The sequence below is a fragment of the Cuculus canorus genome, chromosome 2 (genome assembly GCF_017976375.1).
Source record: "Cuculus canorus isolate bCucCan1 chromosome 2, bCucCan1.pri, whole genome shotgun sequence".
Classification (NCBI taxonomy): Eukaryota; Metazoa; Chordata; class Aves; order Cuculiformes; family Cuculidae; genus Cuculus; species Cuculus canorus.
In genome coordinates, this window is record NC_071402.1 from 49,656,004 (window position 1) to 49,678,040 (window position 22,037).

The 22,037-nt window shown below is 38.2% G+C and overlaps 1 protein-coding gene across 3 annotated transcripts in view; it reads right to left on the bottom strand.

Moving 5' to 3' along the window:
• Nucleotides 1–4,471: 4,471 nt before the first annotated feature.
• Nucleotides 4,472–22,037, bottom strand: part of LAMA3 (laminin subunit alpha 3) — a 121,445-nt gene continuing 103,879 nt past the window's right edge. For all 3 annotated transcript variants that reach the window (XM_054058942.1, XM_054058941.1, XM_054058943.1), the window contains 21 exons: nucleotides 21,799–21,941; nucleotides 20,557–20,733; nucleotides 19,256–19,407; nucleotides 18,992–19,154; nucleotides 18,396–18,529; nucleotides 17,798–17,948; nucleotides 16,832–16,951; nucleotides 15,525–15,649; nucleotides 15,053–15,173; nucleotides 14,053–14,193; nucleotides 13,260–13,390; nucleotides 12,255–12,386; nucleotides 10,466–10,610; nucleotides 9,999–10,165; nucleotides 9,396–9,585; nucleotides 8,945–9,085; nucleotides 7,996–8,155; nucleotides 7,720–7,847; nucleotides 5,841–5,934; nucleotides 5,381–5,500; nucleotides 4,472–5,192 (listed from right to left, as the gene is read on the bottom strand). In XM_054058942.1, the coding sequence (XP_053914917.1) occupies nucleotides 5,047–5,192; nucleotides 5,381–5,500; nucleotides 5,841–5,934; nucleotides 7,720–7,847; nucleotides 7,996–8,155; nucleotides 8,945–9,085; nucleotides 9,396–9,585; nucleotides 9,999–10,165; nucleotides 10,466–10,610; nucleotides 12,255–12,386; nucleotides 13,260–13,390; nucleotides 14,053–14,193; nucleotides 15,053–15,173; nucleotides 15,525–15,649; nucleotides 16,832–16,951; nucleotides 17,798–17,948; nucleotides 18,396–18,529; nucleotides 18,992–19,154; nucleotides 19,256–19,407; nucleotides 20,557–20,733; nucleotides 21,799–21,941 (2,981 nt within the window). In that variant the 3' untranslated portion in view covers nucleotides 4,472–5,046. The remainder of the gene's footprint in view (nucleotides 5,193–5,380; nucleotides 5,501–5,840; nucleotides 5,935–7,719; nucleotides 7,848–7,995; nucleotides 8,156–8,944; nucleotides 9,086–9,395; nucleotides 9,586–9,998; nucleotides 10,166–10,465; nucleotides 10,611–12,254; nucleotides 12,387–13,259; nucleotides 13,391–14,052; nucleotides 14,194–15,052; nucleotides 15,174–15,524; nucleotides 15,650–16,831; nucleotides 16,952–17,797; nucleotides 17,949–18,395; nucleotides 18,530–18,991; nucleotides 19,155–19,255; nucleotides 19,408–20,556; nucleotides 20,734–21,798; nucleotides 21,942–22,037) is intronic.

Here is a 22,037-nt window from a genome sequence, read left to right on the forward strand (position 1 = left end):
CATTTAGGTATGTTTGCATAAAAAGAATGATCTTAGGTTTTCTGTAAGCTGTGTCCTGCCCTTTATTACATAACAAAAATTTAATCTGTAATAACAATTCTCTGTAAACTCTGGCAATACCTTAGAACACATTTTTTAATAAACTGTATATGAGATTTTCTGCATGTTTTAGTAAGGTCTGTGAGCCAAATTCCTATGAAGTGGTTAGATCTTTCCACTAAGCCACTAAACTTTGGATCACGCCTACGTGTTGTCTTGGAGAATTGCGAAGGGCGCCTTTAAATTTTTTATTACTGTGGTTACTGTCCCCAGGGGTACATTGTTACCTCTAATTTAACTGAGTACAGCAAAGGGGAAGTTAGAACTTTATTACTCATTTGACACCTTGCTCTTAGGTAAATTTTATTAGCTGAAACCCTTGCTATAGCCAGAGGTGTATTACTGACTCTGGGTTTGCATCATGTGAACAATAATTCTGACCAGAAAGTAATCAGAAGGATCTAGAATTAAGATTTATGGCATCTGCTGTTAATTAACAAGGTAAATCCTCTATTAAGGAATATCTATTGCTGATAGATTTCAGCTCTTTACATTATTAACACATTGTTAATTAAAATTGTGTCTGCAAGAGCTGGACACTGAGCCATTTATTTCTGTATTCTTTAAAATTATTTTCCTTGTATGCCTTCAGGCTTCAAAAACCAGATCTGAACAGTTCTTTCAAGATTGAAATTCTAACAGTCATCTTCCATATTAATCTATAAATTACTGACATTCCTGTGAATGCAATTATTAATTCTTAGCAGTGCATAGTTCTCCCATGACAGAAATCTTAGACATAGGCTCCCGCACAATACAGAAATCTGTTGCTATTCCCAGTTTAAATATAACTGAACAGAGACAAAAGATCATGATGCCAACTTTCTTGTCTTTTTATTCTGTGTAATAATGCAGCAGTGCTCAATCTTTATCAATGAGCGGGTGACATCTTAACAAAGAAACTGTGATGGATGGAACATTGCACATATGCTTCGCATTCAGAACAACCTATAGGAATTGGCTGAGGCGCAAAGTAATGATAGGAATGTGTTTAAAAAAAAATCTTATATAATTTGAATGCTATCAGCTGCAAACTAGGAGACACAGTATAATGGGAACAACAGGTCACAGTTTGCTTTCACTGCTACAGAGGATCCCCAAAATTAACAGAGAGAACATAAAGACTCATTGGTCATTTTGCTTGTAATTCTTTTTACTCAGAGGATGCTTTATTGCAGCTCTGGCAATGATCAGCCTCTTGCAGTTTTGAAATGTCTGGGCCAGCTGCACAAAGGAGGTTTATGCTTATGCCTTGCAGTCTTAGTGCCTTCAGTGAAGCTATAACATTGTATTATGGCACTATCCCTGTTAATGTAATGTAATTCCTTTTGCCAGGGACATCCATTTAATGTATTTTTAGAAAATACAAACAGATTTACAGAAGACAGACCATTGTGCCCTAAATTTCTTTACATCATTAGAGAAAGATATAGAAGTTATTTTAAATGAGGAAACCGCAAAAGAAGGGTAAGAGGCATAAAGCATGGCAAGAGTCCATTACAAAGCCATAATGCATTTATAGCGTTTTCAGTAGACCGCATTTTCCAGGCTATTTTATGAGTGGCAGAAAGGAAGCAGGGGGCAGAAAAAAACCCCAAATAATTCAAAGTGGCCTCCAAAAGAGGCAAAGCTACTAGCAGGAGGGAGAACTAACGTGAAATGGCTCACAAGTGACTCCAGATAAGTGGTTACAAAACCGGAGGAAGTTAACTTGCTCAATTCATTTTGCTGCTGGCACAGTGAAAGGTCAATGGCTCTGTGTTTTACATGAAAGCTCCACAGTAACAAAAGTACAGACCTTTAAGCTCAGACGCAGGAAGACTGTTAAGAAGTTTTACTTGGAAGCTTTTGTTATTAGAAACTTAAGTTACAGGATAATTTATGAACAGTGAAAGGGAAAAATCTTTTCCTTGTCTATATATGCTTTTTTTCTACAGTGCCTTGTGATCTATTTATTTGCCTGCAGTTCTCAGTGTTGGGCTTTCTAACTCTTTCAGCTGCCATTAATCTGGTTGTGTTTTGTAGTTACAATAAATGGGAACTCACGAACCTTGGTATCATCCACCTCAGAGAACATGATCCTATTAAATCTAATACAAATTAACTGGCGGAGAACCCTTTGCCCTTGATACTTACATGCACAAGAGAGAGATTTAGTGCTAGCAATACTAATGTGGTATAGTCTAGAGAGGAAATCTGCTATCCTTATGTAATTGATTCAGGATTCACTCGAGCCATTATGGCAATCTAAACACACTGTTAAAGAGTTTGGGGTTTTTAGTCATGCACTCAGTATATTGAACAGTACATTGATGCTATTTCTTTCAACTTCAAAACCTTCTTCAGGAGCTTGAATTTCAATAGGTACAAATAATATAGCAAGATCTTGCCAGCAGCCAGTAAAATATGCATTTCTTTGCTTATTACTTCTAATTTTAAGTGAATGAGGCAAAATGCAAGCTGTAATACCTTTGCACCATTGAACATAAGCAATGAGTAACAATGCAGGCTTGGAGAGGATGATTGGAACTGAGCGTTTTTACCACCAAAAATATAAGTATTACTTAAAGGCTTGAACAGCATATAGTAAAGATGACTAGAGAATAAAAAAATTACAAGGAAAGCCTCTACTGCGGGAATTGACTTTCATTCTAACATGGAATTGTTAGATTTGAGGGTCTGCCTGAAATGCTATAGCCAAAGGAAGTAAATAATCTGTGGAAGTTACCATCAAATAGCAACACTTAGATGATGAAAGCCTCGGATCTACTACTTATAACAATAAAATAACCCATGACACAGGCTTTAACCAAGGTCAACATTGCTATTTATTCTCTCCTCGCTCAGAGGCCTCAAGCCCAGGACTCTTTCACTGCATCCCACTCCCTCCACAATTAGCTCTACAGCTGAGAAACCTCTTTATGAATTTATGATTTCATCGGTTTGCCTCCAACAGAGTTGTCATAAAAGAAAAAGAAACACAAGATTTGGTGTGAACAGCTTTCTGCCACTCTGCAAAGCCACAAAAATTTGATAAGGGATTAATGACCAAAGCCATAAGGGCTATTGATCTGAATCACAGAATCACAGAATCACAGAATCACAGAATCATAGAATCATAGAATAGTTTGTGTTGCAAGTGACCTTAAAGGGGAGGGTACCAACTCCCCTGCCATGAGCAGGGACACCTCCCACCAGACCAGGCTGCCCAAAGCCCCATCCAACCTGGCCTTGAACACCTCCAGGGATGGGGCATCCACAACTTCCCTGGGCAATCTGTACCAGTGTCTCACCACCCTCATGGTGAAGAAATTCTTCCTTATGTGTAGTCTAAATCTGCCCCTCTCCAGTTTATCTCCATTGACCCTAGTCCTATCACTACAAGCCTTTGTAAACAGCTCCCCAGCTTTCTTGTGACCCCCTTCAAGAACCGGAAGGTCACTATAAGGTCTCCTTGGAGCCTTCTCTTCTCCAGGCTGAACAACCCCAAATCTCTCAGCCTGTCCTCATAGGGAAGGTGCTCCAGCAGTCTGATCATCTTTGTAGCCCTTCTCTGGACCCGTTCCAACAGCTCCATATCCTTCTTATGATGAGGATTCCAGAACTGGACACAATACTCTAGGTGAGGTCTCACAAGAGAGGAATAGAGGGGCAGAATCACCTCCCTCAACCTGCTGGTCACACTTTTGATGTAGCCCAGGATATGGTTGGCCTTCACCTACTAATCCAGCTAGCACCTTATTCCAAACACACTGAAGACACTGCTGCACCTTAAGCAAGAAGGCAGTGGAATGTCGGAGCAAACATTTCATGAGATGGGATGGAGCATTTGTTTGCAACACTGTCTACTCCATCTAGGACCAGCCTTACAAAATGTTTTAATTATGCAAAAGAGATTTGGCACCAAAGAATTAGAAAAATTATAACTATCAAAATGCTGCTTCTGAATGACAGCAGAAGAAGCAGCCATGTCTAGCTCCATATTCAGAAGCATAAAACAGAGTTCCCTGCTCAACACTATGGGTCACAGTCAGGTATGAAGTGAAAGATCTGAATGTCAAATAAAACAATTTTGCTGGTTTAGCCCTGCAATTCATGCTATGTAAGTGTAGCAGGTGCAACTGCTGTTCCTAATATAACTTGTCTTCATTTAATCAGGAAAAAAAGCCTATGGAAGAGACTTTCTGGCTCTGACCATTACAAGAAAAAATACTCTCTTTCTGAGGTTTTTATATAATGGAATTCTAATAAGCAGAGATGATGGACCCCTGCTTATTTGGGCAGATACTTGCTTAAAGCAAGCAGGATTTAGCAGCCTGTAAAAAGCATATAAAAGAAACACCAGGCTAAAATAACCAAAGTGGAAAATGGATGGTTTTAAACACATACTGCATTTATTTGGCCCCAGAATTCCTAGCACTGTAACAAATTCCCAGAGTTTCACTCCTTAAAGTGCTTCAAACTCCATTTATATTATTACTTTTAACATTAATGTACATTTCCGTATAAACATCAGCCCAAAGAGATTTATATTTTTATAAAATTCTGTATATTAGTGGATCAAATTTGCTCTCAAGATGGATAGCATTAAGGCAGATTTCCAGAATTAAGACATTGGAGTTATTCAAGTCTATGCTGTTGTGGGTGAGAGCAGAATTTGGCCCAGAAGGGTATATACAATTATGTTTTCTGCATATATTTCAAAAGGCACAATGTATTACCTTGAAGAACAATAACATTTGAAAGGGAGTGTATCGAAGAAAATACTTTTCATTTGTTTTAGCATAGTCCACACCCAGAGGATGCATTTGCTCACCAGCTGTTCTGAACAACCAACTTGATGACAATGACACAGTGATCAGGAAAAGGGGAACCCACGTTGCACAAATTCACACAGTACTTCAGCAGGCCTAACCTAATGTGTGTACAAGTACCATTACAGCAAAGTTACTTTGCTGGGCACCCATGCAAATTCACTGCACCATGAACCTCTGAAATTCTTCTGGTGGAGACATGTTTGTCATTGATGTTAATATTCCGAAGACAGCCAAAAAATGGGTCTTTAACTGGATGCCAGAGTGTGTCCAAATTTGCTACAAAAAAAAACAAATTAGAAAGACCAAATTAATAAAATAGGAATGATTTTCAAGCACATTAATTACTGCAGGGCTTTCAAAAGAGAGGAAATGATAAAGGTCTACATGGATGAATAGGATTTTTGTTTTTCAAGAGAAAAAAAGCCAGTAGACACATGAAAAAAATAAAGCGGTAGTAACATTACCTGGAATTTTGCCAAAGTAGAGTGGCCAGTACACACGTCTAGGAGGAGAGGGTGGATGTCCAGTGGTATAGTTACTCTGTGTGCCCACCTCTAGCTGCACTGTGTTTTCCTTCTGAGAGACTGCAAAGAAGCACGTAAACGAGTACTCTTTCTCAACCTCATTAAAGAATCAACTATATATAGCACTATTTTAAAATAACATCTGTCTTGAAATTTAACTCACAGGAAAAATAGGTTTTATTTGAATTAAAAGGCAAATTGACACATCTAGGTACTGGGAGACTAAACTGCCAAAAAACCCTGTCTCAGGTAAAACACTGAATTAACACAAGACACTTACATTGCTCTACAGTATTCTCAGAATAAATAGAAGAGAAAGATTAATAAAAACCTGGAGCTGCAATGGTCTGTGCACACCACCCTTTTGAGGTTAGAGAAGAACTGGTATGATACAACATACCTGCAATAGTATGCCACCGTCCATTAGACAGAGGTTGCTTAGGTGTGACTGATGTCTGGAATTCCCCAGCACCACTATTTCCAGCAGCAATGACCTGTAAAAAAGTTATCTTGTAAGTTACTGTGACAATGAAAAGCACAACAGAAAAATACAGCACTTTGCGTAATTTACTGAACTCGTGATGACTTGGTTTCATCTAGTTTTAAGAGTTACAGTCATTGAATACATAATCCAGGAGTTACTCGCTCCAAAAGAAAACTGAATTTCCCTAATAAAATCCCAGGAGAGGATATTAGACAAATCTCACAAGCATAAACACACACCTTTGTCCCTCCCCCCTCCATCATACAAAACTGTTAATTCTTTTGACATAATCTCTCTAAAACAAGGTCTTTCCTACCTGGCTTTCTGTTCCCAAAGCACTCATCTATACGCATGACATGTCCTAAGAGAATCTCTGCAATATATTTCTCTGGCCTTTCAAATACTTTCGGACTACCCATAATTCACTCATGAGGCTCTCAGCCTGACTATTTATGATGACATTTTGAAGAACCACCTGCTTATGCCTTCTCTCATCTTGCTTCTCATTCCTTGTGAGTGCATTATTTTTCAGCATCTTACAATCATAGAATCATTAGGTTGGAAAAGACTTTTGAGACCATCAATTTCAACTGCACCTGTCCACTACTAAATCACATTCCTAAGCACTTAGTCTACCTGCCTTTTAAATAGTTTCAGGGATGGTGATTCAACCACCTCCCTGAGCAGCCTCCTTTAGGTAGTTCTAGAGAGTGATAAGGTCTCCCCTCAGCCTCCTCCTCTCCAGGCCAAACAACCCCAGTTCCCTCAGCCACTCCTCCTAAGACTTGTAAGACTTTCAAACTTCCTTTTGATGTGCTGGTTACAATAAACTCAGTATTGGTCAGATAACTGATATGCTGAGTCTACTTCGTATCAGGGTGCTGCTGATGTCCCATTGACCTTTTATTCCTTCCTGTTGTGTCCCGTCCACACTGACAGCCAGCACTAATCTAAGTTACTGCCGAAAAAGCTGTCAATTGTGCCCTTAAGGAGTCCCAACTGTTGATGTCCCTGCTTCCATGTCCTAGTTGTGTCTTGAACCAGATCAGTGACCTGGGGAAACTAACTGACAAAAAATATACAAATAATAAAACCACATTCCCTAACGTGAATTCCCTAAGAATATTCCCTTAGTTCCCTAAGAGCAAAGCTGAGCATTCTGAAGTAAGGTAGACTCATGTTGGTTTCAACTGCGGCATGAGACAGCGGGTTCTGTGGAGCACTGACATCATTTTATTTCATGTGTCTCCAGCAGCAATCACAATAGCTTTGTAGTCCAAGACTCACATTCGGAAGCTGTAACATTATGAAAAAGGAACAGTGATATTAAGCACCACCATGGCACATCCAACAACCAGAGAAGATGCTAACACAAAGTAAGACTGCTCAGGTTCTGTGCTGGCTGTGGTTATGGAGCTGCTTTGCTACAGCCACGTAGTGTCTAAAGTAGGAGTGGGAATAAGCCATGGAGTTCAGTAGTCTCTGGCCAAAACCCCCAGTGGGCTTTTTGCAAAGGGTCAGAAGCCTCAGAAAACAAAGACCTGTGCCCTGCTGCTGACCACTCTGAAGAATGCATGAGCAACCTAGCGTGCACGCAATGAAAGCTGCTAATGTAGGCACAGAGACAATTAAATGCTCAATTTTCCATGTGATGGTTTTAAACAATTCTGAGGAAGTAGTTTAACTTTATACCTATAGACAAATGCTGTAACACACAAGTTCAGAGTTCGAGGTCAGAATTTCCCCTGCTGAATAAAGGCAATGCAGCTGAAATGGAAACACAGCTTGTACTCACCTTTCCTCCTTCCATGTAAATAGTCAAGTAGTTGTCTTGCTTGCTTCCAGCATGGAGGAGTATACCTGTTGAACTCCTTGGTCGAATGGTAAATACAATCCGAAAACCCAAGCCAGTCAGCAAATTACCTATGGAGAATTAAACAGTGGGTAGAGGAATGTTCATAGGAGGAGATAATTGGAAAACCACATAAAAACAACATTAAAAAAATCCTTACACATACATACCCACACATTTAAGACATAATTCATATACCATAATCTCTGCACAGCTTACCAACGGTAATATATCCTCCTTCATTAAAGAAATAAATCCCCGTCTCCATGGGAACATCCAGACATGGAAGTATGCCATTTTTTTGCTGAGGTGCATTCATGACTTTTCCATTCATCTTAAAATTCCTCAGGCAACCCTTGAAACTGTTCATTGGTATATTCTGGAAGTACATTTCAAAACATGAATACTAAAGTATGATGGCATTTCTTTTAGTAAGAATACCCATTAGTTCCTTTGTGTTGTTGGACTGTAGAAAGCAACTGGCATTAAAACCACCTAAAACCCATCTCTCATGCAGTGAAAATGTATTCCAAAATTTACTAAAACAGCTTAAAACAGAAAAATAACAGTTGATTTTGAGTTAACATATCTCCTGCTTGCAGAACAAATAATCCCCAATGTGTTAAAAAGACAATGCAACAGGAGTTGTGAAATCTCAAGCGCACACTTCCCTTCCTAAGATGCTGTTTAGTTAAATGATTTTATAAAACACCCCGCATTGTCCAATTTTTAAAGTAATAGGACCCACACCTATTTCAGATTAAAATACAGTCATAATTCCTTAATGAAAAGGGCTCCTTTGCTTCTCTATAGATTATTGCTTAATCCACTGAGGTAAATATTCTGCAGGGAAAAGGGTATTCTTGGAATTACAAATGTTACTTTGGTATTTTCTGTTTTTTAAAGAACAGAAATGAAAACGATACATGGTTGTCCTCAGTGTTTCAGCAATACATGTTGAAAATTTGGGTTCAGCTGAGAGCTGAGTGAACAGGTAAGGGAAAAGATCTGTAATGAACAACTGCAAAACCAGCCGCAGACAGTATTCAGTCAGTGCATGGAAATATCCCTCAAACCTTTTCAAGGTGGAAATCCTGCATATTAACAATTTGATACATAATTAGTGCAGCATGGGGAGCGCGTGAGGATGGAAGTGTCAATTATTTACCTTTTTTTTTAGTGATGGCAGCCCTCCCACATAGATTGGTGCTTTGATGCTGATAGCAGAATGTGTTGCTAATCTTCCATGCTGGGCCCTTAGACCATCAACAACAAGGCGGACATGCTTCCCATCAGTGCTGAAGACCACCTTTGCAGGGTGCAAACATAACAGAATGCAAATGAAATGAAAAACCCAAGGCAAATGAAAGCCACTGGAGATTTTTTCTTTAACTTAAAACACCGTATTGTTAAAATCTTTGAACTGAAAATAACATGGTGGGACCATCAGTCTCTGTAAGCTGTCTCATGAGAGAGCCCTGGCAACTACATGAATGTTCAGGTGTAGGAATTAACTTCAGATGACCAAATCAAATTTCTAATACCTTAACAATTCAATAGGCTGTGCCTGCTGAATACTAGCGGTGGTTTCACCAGAGCTCCTGTGCCATACTACTTACAGTGTGCCATTGCCCATCGTTGTATTTAATACTGGTTTTGATTTTGATTCGTTTTCCTCCAGAGACAAGTGAAAAGACAAAACGTCCTTTTGAAATGTGGAGAGTGATAAAAGAGTCCTCAGATCTTCCCTCCATGAAAACTATTAATCCTTTCGATGATCGAGTCCGTACATCTACTGAGAAATGTAACCTATAGTGGAAAGTAAGCATATATACAGAGAGAGGTCCGTTTTGTTAGTTTTTGTATTCTTTTTGTTCTCCAGAAAAAAGCTGGCGAAACTCTATTTTGTGAAATGCAGAATAGTTTTTGTGTGGAGTCATGGTGTTCTACATTGCCTTCATTTCTGAATGTGAATGAAAGTTGACATATTCAGGCTTAAGACTTGGCATCAATATGTAATTGTAATTGTCCACCACATACAAGTCAATCTACTCGGTTTGGGTAAATGTTAGCAAAGAACAAACAAAAATGCCTGAACCCTTAGAACAAGTCTTCTGTTATGCCCCAAGACATAAGCAAGAAGAAAATCCTAGTTCTTAGCACTATATAAGCAACTTTGAAAATTCAGGTATTAGGAAGAGAAGAGAGAACATTTGTATTACCTGTCTGTAGATGAAAGTGGAGAAAATGTGTAGGTTATGAAACTGTTGGGGGTATTTCCAAAGAGATACGGTTCACTGCTGTTGTTTATCTCAGTTGGTAAAGTGTGGGTTTGCTGGTTTTGCACATTAGCAGCTTTCAAATGATCAAGGTATTTATCATTCTGTACCTGTAAGACAGAATCAAAACGCATGATATGCATGAACGTGAAAAAAAATCAACATTTCAATCTACGCATTTAAGAGTTCCCACCTAAGGTAGTCAACAACCCTCTCTAAGTTACAGAGGAGCTGTTGTCATTCTGGACAGGTATGGGTTTAGCATGGAACTTCAACATAGAAAGAATCTGCTTCAGTTGTGAGACGGAAGGAAAATATTAACATCTGAATCTCAGTTCTACAAACCATAGATGTGCATGCAAAATCTTGCCATCAATACGTTGTGAAGATGACAATAAAAATAAGCATACCTTGCGCATCTTAAACCTGAGTGGATTTTTAAGTTCTTTCAGCAGCAGTGGCTCAAGGCTCTCATATGTACGGCAAGCTCCAAGAGACACACCAGTCTTTGCAGTATATTTAACAAGGTTTTGAACATCAGGGAGCTGACCTTCCCTAAAGTGATGAAAGCGGTAAGCGTTGTGACACAGCATTCCTTTTCTTTAGCATAATCTATGACATATTGTAAAACTGTGTTCTGTACAAAACAGATTTCCCAGTGATGTGATGTTAAAGTACCAATTTTCATTTTTCAATGAAAAATGTTACTTTTAATGCTATAAAAAGTATTCATATTTGCTTGGGTTCTGCCCATTTCTTTTTGAGTTTGGAAAAAACCGTCAAGTTTTGTTCTCATCTCTTCTAAAGAAAGTATTTTTTGCTAAAAGCTATCTATTTTTAAAAAGCAAACAAATATTGCCATTGGAAAAAGGGGGGGAAACAGCAGCAGCCTTGATTTTAAGATTTCTGGAGCAGGCTACAAAACTTTGCTCGTTACTTATACACAAACAGTGGCAGATCAAGAAAACATAGCCACATCAGGTCCTGCTACCTCAATGATTTACTTTCTCCGTAAAGAAGTTCCAATGAGATTTGATGAGGGGCAAAGCTCATCACAACTTAATATGTAGCATTAGTATGGTAGCCAAATTATCAGAAAGAATGTCAAAAGCAATTTCTTGTGTGTATAAAGAGTACTATTAAGTAATACTATCATCTTCCAAGTTGTACACAGCATCTCTAACTAGTAAATTACAAAACACTTTAAAACTAGACAAAGCAGTTAAGCTCCTCATCCTTGTTCTTTTATGAGAAGAGTGATAGTGTTGGGAACAGAACCTGAGCTACTTTGATTCCAGTCCATTTCTCCATTCACACAATCAGACCAGTTACAATACTAATTCTCCATCTATTTTTCTACTGAAAGCAGCTTTCCAAATCTGGCTTCTGATAGGGAGGTTAATATATAAGATACTTCATTGTCTTGCAGTGCTTTAAACAAAGATACAATTTGAGCAACCTGATCTACTGAAAGATGTCCCTGCGCTTGGCAGGGGTGTTGGACTAGATGTTCTTTGAAGCTGCCTTCCAACCCAAACCATCCTGAGAGTCTATGATAATCAAATCAAAATACACTATTTTTTTTTCAAATTCTACACGTATAAATATTCACCAAAACTTAGCGAAATCAAAGGCCCACTAGAACATTATTTGTGACTGAAGAAAAGCTTTTCTTGAAAGAACATATTTATGCCTGCTTTCTCTCCTAAATTTTGCCTCCAAGATGTCTCTAATAATTGGACAAACATGAAAGAAAAGACAATATAAATCAAGCATGTGATTTCTAAACATACACTCTCATTTGTTTGTGCAACTGTTTTAGTTATGTCCTTAAGCTTTGCTCCCTTCATTACCTGGCTCCCTGTGTAGCTAAAATAACAAAATCTAGCAGATCTTTGTGGATGCCTTGTTGGGACATTTCCAATTCACTATGTTGAGTTCATTCTTTCACTGAAAGACTACTAATCAGGTATGATTCAGACTAAAATTCCATAATATCTGAACAGCAGATTTAATTACACTTGATACCATGTGTAATCTGCCTGAATAAAAGAATATTTAGCATCAGCAAAGTTATGCATTCATGAAGGCTTCATGCATGTAGAAGAAAAGCATTAGAGCAAAACAGTGATTTTAATATGATTAATGAAGGAAAACAGGCCAAAATGCATGAAACAATATTATTTCTAAGCCAAATACCTTTCTATGAAGATGTTTGAAATGCAACCTTCAAAATCATCTCCACCAAATCGTATAGGTTCATTTAATGCCCGTGGTCTTGGAGAGTCAATTAATGCTAATGCTGATTTACCATCGACCAGCAGGTTTACTCTGAAACAAAGGGAATAAAAATAAGCATGAAATCTGAAGAAATAGCTATGAACCTAAGTGATATATATATATATATATATATATATATAAAGATGCATTTGACAGATGTGTTTTCTTGTTACAATATAATCATGCTAGAGCTTCATTAGCTTACTTTGGGGATTTTTCAGTATGTGCTCATTGACTGCTACAAAACTGCTCTGCTTTTCGGTAGTAGATATTGAGCAAGTGTTGAAGCTCATACTTCAGTTCTACAGTGAAATCCTGGTCTAACTGAAATTAATGAAAAAACTCTCATTGACAACTATGGGACAGGATTTCATCCTTTGTGTCAAAATGGTGCACTTGACAGGTTAGCAACAGCTAGTACAGATAATGTTAAGTTATAATTACCTGAAGTAATAGCCAATCATTCAGAACTTTCCACTTTAATTAACTTATGCCATTTTATGTGTTCCACAGAAATCAACATGATATAGGGCTTTTCAGTAAATTACCTCTTCTGATATCTACATAACAGATAATTATTGAAAGACCAGACACAATACTAGCTTCCTTCTTGGGCCTTTAACCACCTATGTTATATTGACTTAAGTAAAAGCTGTGGGAAGGGGAAGAGCTCTAAAGCTCCAGCTTGACAAGCAGTCAAAACTCACAGTCTATAAAAGACATGTATAGTGATGTACAGCTGAAACATCACAGATACTGACATGCTCATTCAAAGACCAAGAACCTCTTTTTGCCTCATTATTTCAGTATCCTCTACTAGCACAGACCACTTTTTGCTGCGTACCCAAAGAACAAGTCACACAAAATTTTAATCTTCTTTCTCCAACCACAACAAAAAAGAATCAGGTGAACAACTGGACTCACCTGTTGTTTGTTTTTATTACCATCACATAATGCATTGACCCATCATCATATTTCTTTTCCAGTTTGATTTCCTTCTCTCCCATCTTCGCAACTACAAAGCCAGGACTCAGAAAGATGGTCAGAATATTAGGCTATAAAAGAAACCAACAAAACAATCAGATAAATGCAAGTGCTTTTAGTTCTCCTTGATATTGCCATTGATACAGTTCTCAGTGGTCTTTTGTGGGAAAGAAATTTTCTTACACTGGAACTGTATTTCTCAGTCATCTAGTACCAGGTATCATGCCCAGTTCTGCATGATTTGTATAGTTCGTGTTTTAAAATACCTCCACACACTGAATACTAAACAGTTATTTCAAATTCTTGCTTAAACTGTTTTTACAACAAACAGAGGATTTGCTTCTCCACTTCTCAAAGGCCTCGTGTGCATCCACTTCTTAACTTCTCCAGCCAGCAAGAATAGGGTCCTGCTTGAACCTTCCAGCTTTCTGAGGTTACATAGCCAAAATCAACCTTTTTCATTAAACTGCCACATCTACATGCTTTTTGAACACCTCTGGGGGTAATGACTTCACCACTCCCCAGGTCAGCTTGTTCCAATGCTTGACCGCTCTTTTGGTAAAGACATTTTTCCTAAACCTCCCCCTGAGTCCATTTCTTCTTGTCCTATCACTTGTTATGTGGGACAAACTAACACAACACAAACTGACAACAAACTGACACAGTCACAAACAAACGTAACTGAACCAGAAATCAAACCAATCACAAATTCTAAGTTGAACATGTTTCATACCCATAGGTTGTAATTTAGGAGTGTTCCAGTCGATGCCACGGTCTGAAAGCCAAAGCCAACCTGGAAATCCTTGGGAAATGGGAAACCCACTGCACTCAGGCTCAATGTTCCCTTCTTGGAGAAAGCTGCAGATCTGATGAGCTGAAAGAGAGATAATGATGTTTTTGGTGATTTTGCTTTTACTCAGAATAAATAGCAACAACTGTCATACTCAACATAATTGCGACCGACTCCAGTCAAAATCAAGCACAAGGTAAACTGCAAGTACAATTATTTCGGTACAGAACAGACTGAATTAATTAGTTTCAACAGCATTAAGTATGATCTGAGAAACTCTAAAGCGAGATGAAGCTAGTTGAGTACAACAAGCTCTTTGCCTCTAGCTACTCTTTGCATTGATGTGATGGCTTTGAAAGTTTTCACATTTGGAGACACAAAAGTGAGCAGCTGCAGGAATCGTTCTTAAATATGGAGCTGTGCAGATGAGCTACATAACTGAAGCTGTGTAAACAGCAAAACTCAAGCGTGCACAGAAAATAATTATAGGACAATCAGATGAGTGCAGCAATAGCCTCATAGTGTGAGGCTTTGGTGAAAGTAGAGAGTAGAGTCTGCTTAGCTCTTTTAAGAAAAAAAGGTTTGAGAGGAAGCATAAGCACTTTGGCGATGACAGAACATGAGAAATATTAGATAACTAAGTATTCTGGCCTAATCAATAGCAGAAACTGGAAGCCAGCAAGTTTACATGGTAAATATGAATTCTTAATTGTACATACAATTAATTAAGAGAGGGGACTAATGAGCAGGATGATCAAGCTTTCTTAGTTGGGGTGGAGTCTCTTTTCTTCCATATCTTCATACCAAGCTTGGGTTATTTTATTAGCATCATAGGTTAACCAAATATATTTTATTCACAAGTAAAACATAACCGTCCAGGATTTACAGACAAACCAGACTCTGTGAACTCTAGCAGAAGTTTTTAAGGAACTTTGTCAGTTACCTTCCAGTCATCTGAACATTTCTTGCTGACACCAACAGTCTCATCAAAAATAACAGATGCAGTGTTAGGATTTTTCACATTCTTCATGCAACCCCGGAATGGAGGTGTGGATATATTAAATCTGGTTTCAGAGAGTGGAAGGAAAAAAAGAGTTCAATAGCCTGGTATTTCAAAGCACACGCCATTATGGTAGCCTGTTAATGCTGACAATATAACAGACAGAAGAACACAGCAAGAGCAGTCTTTCCTTTGCATGTATACTTCATGCTGATCAAACCAAATTTTCAGGATACATTCCAAACAAGATCCCACCACTAGCCAAAAGTCACAGATTATGATCATGTATTACATCCTGGTTATTTTCATATCACCTAAGATACCTGATACAGAGTGTGAAAAAATTGTCTGAGGAAAGAGTTTAGATGGAGTTTCCATACAAAGCCTGCGTATCAGTCTTTTTACAGTTACTCACCGTTCCCGTAGAGAACGTGGAATTCCACCTAGATAGTACTTAGTGAAAAGGAAGACATTTATATTGGCTTTAATATCAGGACTGACATGGACAGTATTCTTACTTCGGGCAAGCACCAAATGAATCTGAAACGGGTGAATAATGAGAATTACTTCACTCAGCAGAAACAGAACTCATATAGCAGATTAAAAGTACTCACAAGGCAGGACACATATGCCCCCCTCTACCCCTGGCCTTGTTTACTAATGCCCTAAATACAGAATAACTGCAGTATTTCAAAAGTACTTTGCAAAATTTGTGCATTTAGCCCAAGTAAATACTTAAGGAAAATGCTCTACTATCCAAATACAAGGCGAGGTTTTAGTTTCCTCAGGAAGACTGCCCTGGAAATACACCTCACCTAACACTCAGATACTGCCTTCTATTTGCAGCTGAAGATTCAGAAGCTGCTGCCTGATACAAAGGCTGGGTCAGTCAGCTGGCTGGAGGTTAATTGACAATCATAGAATCACTTGGTTGGAAAAGACCTTTGAGATCATTGAAGCCAACCATACTTGTCCTCTTCTAAACCATATCCCTAAGCACTTCATCTACCCATCTTTTAAATACCTTCAGGGATGACGATTCAACCATCTCCCTGGGCAGCCTGTGCCAGAGGCTGAGAACCCTTTTGGTGAAGAAATTTTTCCTAATGTCTAATCCAAGCCTCCCTTAGTGCAACTTGAGGCCATTCCCTCTCATCCTATCACCTCTTACTTGACCCAGTAGGGCCTGAAGACTCATTCCAGCCAATCCTGTGACCTACACTATTTAGCTGGAGATGTAGTAAGGGGGAAAGGGAGAATGAATCAACATGGCAATCAAAGGTTTTAACAATGTCTTTGCAATTTCACTTTAGTGAAAAATCCAGCCAGACTGAAGCTAGGTAGACAAGCAACAACAATATTGAACAAAAAAGTAATCTCTCTAAAGATCAGTCTAGCCTGAAGAAATAGACCCTTAGGAAGTGAAAATATTAATCTAATATTACAATGAAGTTAATTGCAATGTGCATGGCTCCCTCAAAATAAAGCAGTGCTCTGTCAAAGAGTTTTTTTCCTTTGGTGTATTTTTTGTTAAAACTGAACTTTTTCATGGGAAAGCACAACAGTAGAAACATTAATTTTCACACGTCCAAACTAATCCTCAGCAGCTTGATCCCCTCAATACAGAAGAAAAACTTCACAACTAAACTTTACAGCAATCTATTTAGTTGCAGCTGTGTATTTTTACAAACAACAATCACTTGATTATTTAAAATTACGTACTTGTTTATACGTTCCATCATTTACAGTTGCATTTGTTTTGATTTCTTTTGGAGGCTCAGAGTCAACTTTGTATCTAAAAACTGTATGACCATCTTTAATAAGCACACTGATGAACTGATCCTGCAGTAAAAACAACAAACCACCAACACAATTAACTGCCAACATTTCATATTTATTTCACTGTCATGAATAATTTTAATGGAGCTATCCAGTTGCTTCAGTAAAGCTCTTGGGGAAAAAGATAACACAAAGCAGACTAAAACTTATAATAATTAAACATAATTACCTTATACTGTTATAAACATATCTGGTATCAGCTTCACATGTATTCTCCAAATCTCTAGAGGCTTGTTGTATTTCAAGAAGCCTACTGACTTTTTACAGCATTGAGAAATTATCCAGAACGTGTCACAACGATTGCAAATGTGCCTACAATATTATCAGAAGTAGCATCACTGCTGTTTTAGGCACCTTTGCAGGTATAAGGGTCCATGTAACTTTCTAAATCCTTCCTTTACGCTATTACAACCCATATCTAGATTTGGGAAGAGTGCACTTCCAATTTTGGAGGATTTCATTATTCCAAAATTGGTTTGATTCAAATAACATCTTCGCTGCCTGTCCTCCAGTTCTGAATTCTCTGCATGGCCTAATGGAGGAGCCACTTTGAATAAGATTTTTTCTGAAAAACGAGCATTCAACAACAACTATAGAATCACAGAATATCTAAGTTAGAAGGGACCCATGAGAATCATTGAGCCCAATTCACTGCTCCTTGCAGGACTACCTAAAATTAAACTACATGACATTACACATCCAGCAGAGTCTACTAATCTACCTCACAGGCAAATATAACTCTTTTAAGACATTTCCTTACAGTTACTAAATCTAACATGTTCTCGAGTAAGCAAAGTTTTGAAATACGTTCCTGGACCACAAAACAGACAGAAACTTTCTACAAATTACCTCATGTGCTGCAAAAAACACAATGCCTTCATCTGCAGTCGTCTCAATTGTCTGCTCATAGCGTAATAGGGTGAGGGAATTTGGTTCTTTCAATGTGACACTGGCATAGCCAGTGCCTTCAAAATAGCTTTGGTCAGTCTCTTCTTTATACCTGTAATAATTCAATGTCACAAATGTGAATATATGAAAGTAAAAACTATATTACTACGTGGACTTACTGTCATTATAAATTTTAAAAAGCTCTAGTTAAAGTATTTGGTACAGGGTCACTAACAGGGCCAAATTCTGATCTAAACCAAGTAAAGAGAAAACATTCCATTGGCTTCTATTGGATTCACATACGGTCTTGAGAGAGGAAATCATTAGAAACTGACTTTTTAGCACCTAAGGCAATATTTACTTTATAAAGGAGATGAATACATTAGTTCAGTAATTGTGTCTGGGTGTTATAACATCTAAATTGTCGGCCAGTGGACTGAGATTGCCATAGATGTGACTTGGGCCAAGACTGAGGATTTTCTCTAAGAAATCTACTAATGACCAGGAGTTAGAAAATACTATCAGTTTAGCCACCATGGTTATTCTGGATAAATCATACCTTCTGCAGGGTTGCACTTCAGTGGTATTGAGATTAAATGTCCTCTTGAAGTTGTATAGGCTGATAATATGCTCATTTAGGTTGTCTAATTCAATACAGCCTTCATAATGAGGATAGTCCAGCTTACGGGGAGGCTGCAAGAAAGTTAACATCAGCTGACAAAATTCTACATTGACATGTAACTCCAAAGACTGCAAATATTAATGAGATACAGACTATGACATTCTAAATATAATTAAGTTATCATATCTTTGTATTTAATACCCAAACAATCTAATACCACCCCCAGGAGCAGTGCAGCACAATTTAAAGTGGAGTCATATGGATGGATTGGGAATAGTACTTAGCAGGGCTGGACAGGTATCACACTGTCCTCAGCAGATGAAATACCACATGCTCCCTCTTTGAGTTGTAGCATACTACAAGCCTGGCAGCTCCTGTAGGAAGCAGCATCTCCTTGTATCCCGTTTATTCCTACTGACATGGATAAACTTTTACACAGCCTTTGAAAGACTTTTACTTACAATCTTTACTTGTAAGAACAACAGAATGATTAACACAGAAATCTCTTTAAAAGGCTAAACAACTGTTTGTACCCTAAAATCTGGTGGGTATCCTCCAACATAAAAGACCACAGTGCTGGGATCAAGGTTTAGGAGAGTATCGCTGACTCCACTGCTTGCAGTCAGAGGGCTTTCATACTCTGGAGAAGCTGATGTTGCTGCTTGGATGTAATTCAGCTTTGCATACTGATAAATCCTAAAACCAAAACAGACACACAAAATATCATGTCATGCTAACATAAGATGTTCTTAGCAGGTTTGCTAAGAAAAGATTGGTGGGCACCGTGGATCTCATACCTTTCAAACTTAACTTGATCCATAACTGCTTCCTCAGGTTGGCTCTGAGTCACAAGTGGCTGCACATCTATTTCCACATCGCCATCTCCCAGGTTATAGATGCAAGTGAGGTGACCATCTTTCAGTGCCATACCGATATAGTCCTTGGAAGCCTAAGAGTAGCAAAGCAAATAATCATTAATAAATGATTAATGTTAATGAAGGTAAAATGCAGCAGCATTTCCTCAGAGACATCACCACGCTGTGCATGAGTCATAAGAAATCCACCCATCTAATGATGAAAATTGTTAAGTTTATCAGTTCTGGGAAGAAAAAATTGTAATCTTGTATGTTGCACTGATTCAATGAATATAGTTATAAATTAACTGAAAAATCACATGTAGCTTTTTATTTTTATAACAATAGCAGCCAAAATAATTTTCACGTTTGTAACATCTCCCAGCCAAAGGCATGAAAACATGACACCTTTACTCAATACCTGTGAAATAAAAAGAGATGTTTGGAACAACACTCAGTCAAGGACAATAGTTCCTACTGAGGTGACTGGAAGCAGTCATTTTCCCAAACAGTTCACATTTTATTTCTCCAACATGCCATATTTCACAAGTAACAATTAAAATGCTATCAACAAACATCCTGACTAGATATTGAGGGGATAAAAAGATGAAATCTAGTGTAGAACAACTTCCTTTCAACAGCTTCCTGTGTATGCAACAAGACTTGCTACAAATACAGCTGCTGTCAGACAACAAGACTTAAAAATATAGAGTTAAGAACTGCATGCATGAAATTTTTAAAATGTTTGATGGCGCTTGAGCAAGGCTGAATGCACAAGCAGGTCTGAATTACTCTGCATAGGCAGAAGAGAAACAAACTAAGAGCTGAGGGACTGGATTTTAAAACTGAAATGATCCCTTTTTTTTAACAGAGAAACTCAACGTGACTCATATAGTGAAAAGGAACAAAGCTCCGAGGCAGGAGTTAGGCTGAGTTCGTGCTGACTGCTGCAGAACCTGTCAGTTCTGACAAGATTCTGTGATGGTATCCGTGACTGAGAAGTATAATAACTTCCAAAAGAGCAAAACATCAAAGGGCAAAGCAGTCAGTCATCTGGCAAGCTACTTTGCTAGTAGCAGAATGAACTATTCTTCACGAAACACCTCTGCCACCACATAATGACTATTATAAAGAATTGGGCCATTGGTAGCTATAAACTTCAGTCAAAATAAATCATCTCCTATCTGTTTCTCAAAGTCTGATTTCAGTTCCAAAAATTAGATTAAATATCAAAATATACCTACATCTTTATTACCCAAGTACAGTACAAACTTATTTGATGCCCTCTGGGGGACGCCTAATCTTGTCTGAGGTCTTTGGAGAAAGAAAGAAAGTGAAGTATAGCCTTTCAGATCTTCAAGGTTGCTTGGAGGTCGAACCTCTACACCAGAGCTGCCATTGAACCTCATAGGAATAGCAACCTGTTAAGAAAAACAAAATTCAGTATGTTATAATTCTCTGTTCTTACTACTCATTCTTATTTCACTGTTGTATTTAACTGCAAACTTAATTACATATCCTAGTCATCTTACAGACATCAGTCACTACAGACTTGGACTCTAATCCTACCAAACAATATAATTAGGAAACAGACTGGATAGTACAGTATTCTGTATTACCAATACATATCACTTAACACAGCACTTTTTTACTCCAGACATCACTTAATCAACCCATACCACCCCTCTGTCAAGTAATTGTTACCTTCAATATCCAGACAGGCAAGGATGTGCCCTGCAGCTCTAAAGAGCTATCAATTATTTAGATGTCTATAAACACATCCTGATGCTTCACTTAGCTGAACTTGACTATCTGTTGGAAATTATAATGCACCTGTGATATTAATAAAGACACATCTATTGCATTTGTTTACACCATGGTCACAGATTCCTCTTATTCAATGCAACTGTAATTTACTTGTGATGACCTCAGGGATGCTTCTTAGGAACCTGAGACCACGCTATCTCTTCAGCAACAACAGCAGCTGCTTAAATGGGTAGAGGGCAGTCTAGTAAGAAGATGTTTGTAGCCAACTCCTAACATCTTGGGGCAGTTGGTGACATGAGAGCACAGGGATACACAGCTCCTTTGTCAGTGACAGCGTTCAGCCGGCCACATGTGGGTGGCCATCTCTGCCTCTCAGCCGCAGAGCCAACTCTACCCCTGGTGCCAAAGCCACCACAATGCACCTTGGAAGGCAAGAGGCTATTGTACAAATAAGTATTGCAGAGCTACCTTGGGAAAAAAATGAAAAGAATAGGAAAGGGATAGAGCAAGATGTTTCTGCATCCACTCATTTTTATATACAAATTATGTTTCCCATCATAATAGTTACTTTAAGTGCTGCATGATGTTTTGAATTAAATTTGTGCCTGGTCCTCCACATACATTTTAATAAAATGATTTATAAAGAGAAAGAGGAACAAAAGTACTGTTGTGTGTCCAAACCACAGAGGTTAAGCACGATTGCAACATTCAGGACAGACCTTATTTGCAGCATCTCTTGCCTGCTGAATCAGCTCTCTTATGCGATTTACATTCTCAGAGATGTTGCTTATTGGCATCAGCTGCTGGTTGATACTCTCGATCTTGCTAAATAAATCTGGAAGCTTGTTTGTCAATTTTTTTACTGCAATGAAAGAAAAAAATCATTGATGATAGAAAGGGGAAGGAAAACTGATGCAAAAATATTTTATCACTACACAAGTACGATAAAAGCAGTAAG